The sequence below is a fragment of the Pinus tabuliformis genome, chromosome 7 (genome assembly GCF_031772625.1).
Source record: "Pinus tabuliformis cultivar Carrire ecotype Pingquan chromosome 7, CPIR1, whole genome shotgun sequence".
NCBI classification, from domain to species: domain Eukaryota; kingdom Viridiplantae; phylum Streptophyta; class Pinopsida; order Pinales; family Pinaceae; genus Pinus; species Pinus tabuliformis.
Window position 1 is genome coordinate 2,023,953,780 of NC_142293.1, and position 7,256 is coordinate 2,023,961,035.

Genomic DNA, 7,256 nt, shown 5'->3' on the forward strand with positions numbered 1-7,256 from the left:
TCTCTCGTTCTCTAGTCAACTTTCCTTCCCCTCTTTTGAGTTTCAACCTGGTAAGCATCAATACTTTGCAAGACAGTTAGAAGATCTTTGCACAAAACCCTGAGCTCTGATACCACTTGATCTGAATTTGAAACTACTTGAAATTTGTTTGCAAGGTATTCAATTCAGAATCAAACATGTTTAAAAGATTTCCATGTCTTGCAGAAAGAAAACACATGAAATTTTCAGCTGTTCATGACTCATTTAAGCAGAGCAGAGTTAATTCCTTTTACTATTTAACACATTAAAACGAATTTTTTCTACAAAATAAATCAACCACATATGCAAAAGAAGTTGATAAAGCAGTTCACCCCCTCCAGGGCTACGTCCGCTGGGTCCAAAGCTTCCAACCGGGCTTGTCCTTGTTTTTATTAAATGCTCAAATTGAAAATACAGCTGAATAGAAGCATCTACATGAGAAATAGATGGTATAAATGGATTCAGAACACTTTAATCCTTCAGGATTGACTATTGGATCACCTCCAATGGATACCTGCAACCCTATACAGTCTTCCCAATATTGGGCCCTGGTGGCTCCTAGAACTTCCACGGCTTCAAAACGTCTGAAAATGACCTCTGATGGCTGTAAGATCTGCACCAATGGCTTCAGAAGGTCGAAAATACCCAAAATCAAAAAAAAAAATCTTCCAAAACCGCATTTCCTAGCCAAAGTTATGGCCATTTAATGATCCTCTCCAGTTTAGCCTAAAAACACTCCAGCTAACTGTAGTGGAGGCCAGTTAGCCCTGCCAAATATGGCGGGACCGCCAAATTTGGCGCTCCACCAAATAATCCGCCAACTGAACTGCTGTTACATTAAATGTGCATGTGACCGTTTCCTCGGATTGCGTGCCCGGCGGTTAGTGCTGGCGGTTGGGTTAAGCCCTTGGTTCTCGGCACCTGGTCGTATGGTATGGGAGGGGCTGGCCCTTAGGGGCTGGCCCCCTTTGGTTTCCCGCCCAAACGCAGTTTGAATTCAAATAAACTTTGCCGCCGAAACCCTTCATGTCCCGCTCCCTGGCCTAACGGTAAGGCGTTGGGCTAATACATTGTAGGTCGGGGGTTCGATTCCCCATCCGACCAAAAACCTTTTTTAACACATCCGCCCAACTATTCCGCTGACGTCATCTGGGGGCCACGTGGCGGCCACCGGGCTTGCCACGTGGCAGCCTCTGTTTGGCTGCTGCAAAGGGAATATTCCCAGGAATATTCCAAGGAATATTCTGCAGAATATTCCTTTTTAAATTTTTTTTTGAAAAATTAAATTTTCTAATGTTATGGACAAATTATTCTTTTTGCCATATCTTCCTCATACGGCGACCGTTTTTCGAACCGTTTGTGGTGCCGTAATCGGGAGGACGAGCAATTTCCAGTCGTTCAACTTTGAACCAGTTCTGAGCACTTTAAATTTTGAGCATTTTTACGACACTTAGGACATGAGCACCTGATCAATTATACAAAGCCTTAGTTCTCATAGCTAGCCAACTCTCAATACAATCCTCCTAGATGCTCACAGGCAATCAAAACTTCTCACAAGCCTTCTCCTCTACCCTCCAAGCTCCTATTTCCTTGTGTTGTTCCTCTGGGATGATCTTCTCCAACCAAGTGGAAAACTGATCTCTCACATTGATCTCACACCCTGTATGAACTGCGCAATCCTCAAGGAATCTTACCTTGACTACATGCATTAGTTTCCTTTATAGGAAAACATATGCAACTTATATTTCATTGTCCTTGACATTTAGCTCAACTGGGGCTTTCTCAGAATAGATATGCATGAGTTTCCTATGAGGGAATCTTTAGTTATCTAGAGTACACTAGTTGAGTGCATGCATGCATCAACTAACTGATAACTCACAATTAGTTCCTCAAAAAATTTGGAACTAATTTAACTGGACTTAACTCAGTAAACTGAGTTAACTAATTACAACTCAAATATCACTCAATATTATCTCCTTAATTAAGACATAATCTCCTTAATTTAAGGGATAATTGTTGCATGACTGCAGAAAGACTTCTAACTTGAATTTCTCCAACTAATTAATCCATAATGAATTAATTAATTATTTCCAAGCAGTTGGTGAGCCTAAATTCGATTTTAATTCACAATTTTAATTCAAGGACAAATTAAAATTGGAATATTCTTGATTCTATTTTTATCATTTGTTGTTGCTATTTTCAACACTCCCTCTCAACAAGAAAGGAATTCAACTCGATCTCGATTGTGAGCCTTTGGAATGTTATGCATGCAACACTTCTCTCTAGTGTTGTTGCTCTAGCAACTCCAGAAACAATATATATATATATATATATATATATATATATATATATATATATATATATCCAACCTAAATCAGTATGATGCATCTGTCATCAAAGTCTCTAATGGCTATTGCCTCTGTCAACTGAAAACTTTGCACTTCTACTGACTCTGCCTTTCTACACCTTTTTCAATCCCTCTCTGCGCTCTTCGGTATCTGACTGCTCTAGCCTCTGTCACTTTGATCTATGACTGCATCATTCCCACTGATTCCTCCCGCTACTATGTACTTGGGGCTCTCGTAGCAAGGTACGATCCATGAGATAAAACCTCTCAATGGACCCTGCCCAATTTCAGCCTTCTTGGGACTATCACTTCACATCGCCCCACCTCACACCTGGAGGTATGGCGGCATGTGATCCCTCTGCCGACTTCTCCAATTGTTGCTCCTCCACAATTGTTTGAGACTTCTTCTAGGGCTACATGTTGAGAGGTAATTTACTCTCCCTCTCAACCACCAAGTCCCTAACATTTGCCTTGCTCCTCAAGGCTTTGCATGCATCTTGAACCTCAAGAGCATATAGGTTCTTGACTCGTGAACTGATCTGTTTCACCTGTCTCATGGTGATGTGTATAAGGAAAACCTTTCCCTTACTAAAGAAAACATCATAGCCTTTGTCCTCCAACATTGTGACTGATACCAAGTTCTTCCTCAGTCCAGGCACATACATCACATCTGTCAAGGTGATACGAGCTCCATGCTCCCTCTGAAAGCAATCGTGCCCACTCTTGAAACACTATACCTTTCATCGTCACCCGTCTCTATGCGCATCTTGAGGTCTTTCTCCTCCAAGGTACTGAATAAACTTTTATCTCCGGTCATGTGGAATGAGGCTCCACTGTCAAGATACCAGACACAACCCATCATCGATGACACCATGCATGTGATGAGGGTAAATTCCATTTCCAACTGAGAGGCTAATGCCTCACCTTTCGATCCATCCGAGGATCCCCTCATGGACTTCTTCAATGGGCAATTAGTCGCATAATGTCCCATCTCAATTGAAGTATGATATGAATTCGATTTGCACCTGCAACCGTGAACTTCAAACTTCGAATTCTCTTCTCCGTATACTGTTCACAGCTCCGATAAACTTTGCTCTAATAAACTTGGCTCTGATACCATGTAGACATTTCTCTATGGATCAGCTAGCTCTCATACCGTGTAGAAATTCTGCAAATTCTCTACAAATCTACCCACCACCACACAACAGATCATCTTCCTCAGGCCTAACGCATTTGGTAACAGCATCCCTTAGCCTCCGATTCTCCTCCTCCAGAAAAGCACAACGTTCTCTCATGAAGCACGAATTTCCCCTGATGGACTTCAGATCGTGCTCTAAGAATTTGGCTTTGGAAGCCATGGCCATTGCCAGCTATTAACACAAGAAGAAAGTAAAGCTTTGGCAAAAGAAAAATAAAAATAATAAAATAAAACCCATCAGGATTTGAGTTCAAGTCCGAGTTGACCCTTGATCGATTCCAAGGCCAATTCCTAGTTTTAAAACATTGATTTTATATGCATGCCTTTGACCCTCATTTCAATTTCGTGTTGAGGGAAAAGAATAGATAAATTTGAGATCTGATTTTACCGCCTCTATAAACCAAAATGTTAGAAGGATTTTCTGGATTTGCATCATCGTACAGAGGAGATCGGTTGTTTGTAATGCCATTCATTTGACCTTAATCATCACATTAACCATTAGGGGATCGGTTGTTGGTAATGCTTGGAATTGATCACAATCTCCCCCATTTTACCTTGTATGGCTAAATTGGTATAAAAGTTTGCTTGTTTTTTGAGGCTACAGAGAACATGATAAAACTCCATGATTGAAATGGATTTTAAGACCATTCAAACCCTGTAAAATATTGTGCTTAGTTTAAAATCTTGAGTAGTGCCAGTCTGGAGATGCCTGATCATGTTTTTCAAGTCACCAATAATTATTAGTTTTTGAAGGCCTAGGGAGCTACCCAAATTGACACCCTGGAGAAGAGCATAAGCTTTTGCTTCATTGTTAGAAGCTTGACCAAAACTCTAAACATAGGTAAATTCAATAGTTCCACTAGGGCTGACTACGTCTGCACCTACCACCTTAGGGTTTCGTTTGAACTTTGGAGGCCCCATCAAAACAAAGAATATATGAGTTCTTCGATTGCAGCCATTACCAAAATTTAAATAATTGAAGTGAAGCTGCCAACATGATCAAGGACTAAAAGAGGCAGATACAGAAGACCGAATATTGAATTCATTGTGCCATATTTCCTCCACTTGGTCCAATCTTTGTGGAGTTAAAAGTTTGAGCTGACGAGTATTAGGGTGTTTCACCAATAAAGTAGCTTCCTTGATTGCAACAGACTTAAAGGGAGAACAAACATTCTGAAAGCTCGATCTCAAGGGAGCCAAATTCTCCGAAACACAATTTTTGGCGAAGTAAACCATACTTATTTAAATAAAGGGTTATCTTGAATAAGTAAAACTTGTGCCACCTATCAAACAAATGCAACCAAGATGATGGCTGTTGAATCTGTGACCAATACCTTGTAGTATCCTATTCCAAACCAAACTTGTGTAGCCACACTCCATGAAAATGTGGACATTCGATTCATTGGAGGAGAAGCAAAGGACACATCTTGAAGGTCCATGCAATGTGCTTCATAGTTTCAGAATTTTATGTGAAAGCCCACAGAGGAAGATGTAGAGCGAAGCTGAAGTTTCTGGAGGTAAAATACCTCAGTGCGACGGCGATCTGCTGGATGCGAAATGGCGATGGGAGTCGCTTGCTCTGCTGGGTTCGATTCGCAGGTGGAGCGCGAGCGGAGGAGGCAAGGATGGCGGGAGAAAACAGAATGTTGAACACCTGCAGATGGTATGCCCGAATGTTTGAACGAACTAGCATGGCAACGAAAGTAAATGCCAGCATGGCGACGGGCGGGAACCCCTTCTCTCCCGCCCGCCTCGATTTCCCCTCATTAAATTGGCATGCGCAAACCACCACCCTCCCCTCCCTCTCCTGGCGATTCCTATTTTCAACCCCATAGCATTATAAATGCGTGTTTACAAGCGAAGGAAATAGCGCTCGCCCCCTCTCTCCACAGCACGTGAACAAATGAATGGAGCGTGGAAAGAGAGGGCAAGCGCTATTTCCCTCGCTTGTCAGCGCGCATTTATAATCCTTCCCTTATCAACACACATTTATAATGCTATAGGGTTGGAAATAGCATTCGCCCTCCCTCACCCCTCGATTTCCCCTCGTTAAATTGGCATGGGCAAAACCCCCCCACCACCCCTCGATTTCCCCTCGTTAAATTGGCATGTGCAAACACTTTGGGATGTCAAATCGGCTATGTATGTCAAAGGGCTATAGAGGCATTAAATGTTTTATGGCAGGTTGGTTATTTGTTATCAGGAATGTGAAATTCGATGAGTCAGGTATGTATAAAAACATTAAATACTTTGTGGCAAACTGATTATTTATTGCGGGTTAACCCATGAATGTACCGTGACTCTGATGACGTGGTGAATCCGTGGAAACCATTATGCAGCTCGTTATGTGGAACATTGAGTTCATGTGATACTTCTGCTGGTGAAACCAACCATTCAAAACGGGGAAAATTGATCCCGCTGATAGGCCAAGGCACTGGGAACTTGCGTATATAGTGCTTATTTATTGGTAAAAGCATGGAAGAAACCAAATGGATGCCGGAGAATATTAATGTAAAGGGATAACTCGACTAAGGAAAATGGGGCGTTACTTCCTTCCTTCTGCCTCGGCAGTAAAAGGAAACCACTGCAACATCTCATGGAAATATCCGGCCACTTTCCTATGCTGCCTTCCCTTAAATAACCCCCCAGTATCCCAATTCATTCATATGTTTGATTGGCATTCAATTTGTGTAACCGATTTTGGGGAAAATGAAGAATTCATCGTCTGGCCCGTCATTTAGTAAGATCATCCCAATGAAATCGAAGAGCTCAGCTGATACATCTGTGCTAGTGGGTGTTTATGTTGTATTCCAGCTTGCAGTCTTGGGGTCTCTGTTGAGCACTCATTCTCACCCTCCCTCTCAGCCGAACAGTTGTGGACATGGCATCTCCTGGCTTCCTCCTCACGTCTATCTCTCTGCTGTTGCCTGCCTATCCGCCATTGTTGCTCTCGCCTTTGCATTCATAACAGAAACCCACCTGGACTTCATACAACGCCGGCTGCTCCTCTTACAAAACGTTTCTAGCGATTTGATGAATACGGGCGATGAAGATGTAGAAGGTGGAGGGCCTCCATGTTCATGTTCATTAAGTTATAAGGACTATTTTTCCGCTTACAGGCTCGCTATCTCGGTTAATGTGCTTATCTTCCCTGTCCTGATCTTCAACGCATCCAGGCGTTTACTCTGCTGAAACCCTCGCTTTCTCTTCTCCGGCATATTTGCCGGAATTTTTAATAGATGTATGAATTCTGCAGCATAAATATGATATTGGGGTTTTTGAGCTTAAATAAATGGTTGAATTATCCTAAATCTCTATGGCAAAAGTCTGTCATTGCTCCCCCATGTATTGACCATAGTTACTAAATACAAATTCGAATCGATAAGGTAAAAATTTGATTATATAAAATTTAATACAAGAAAAATTTGAGAATACATTAAAAGTTAATATAATATATTTTCAAAATTTTTAAAAAGTATATAAATTAATTTTTATTGTAGATCACCTAAATTAATCTGTCTTCCCATTTGCTAATAGGTATTATCCAATCCAATTAAAAGAGTGAAAAATATTTTAAAGTTTTTGCTATTTTTTAAATATAAAGCTTACTTTTTTCTCTATTTTTTTAATAAATAGATTAATTTTTTTAAATGAGAAACCAAATATGTTTTCTAATGATAATTAATTTTTTTT

At 41.0% G+C, this 7,256-nt stretch overlaps 1 protein-coding gene across 1 annotated transcript; it reads left to right on the forward strand.

Annotated features, from left to right (window-relative positions):
- The first annotated feature begins 6,064 nt into the window (after positions 1 to 6,064).
- Positions 6,065 to 6,957, forward strand: LOC149256608 (uncharacterized). Its single transcript, XM_089457467.1, has one exon. The coding sequence runs from the start codon at positions 6,273 to 6,275 to the stop codon at positions 6,753 to 6,755; it is 483 nt and encodes a 160-aa protein (XP_089313593.1). The 5' UTR covers positions 6,065 to 6,272; the 3' UTR covers positions 6,756 to 6,957.
- The last annotated feature ends 299 nt before the right edge of the window (positions 6,958 to 7,256 follow it).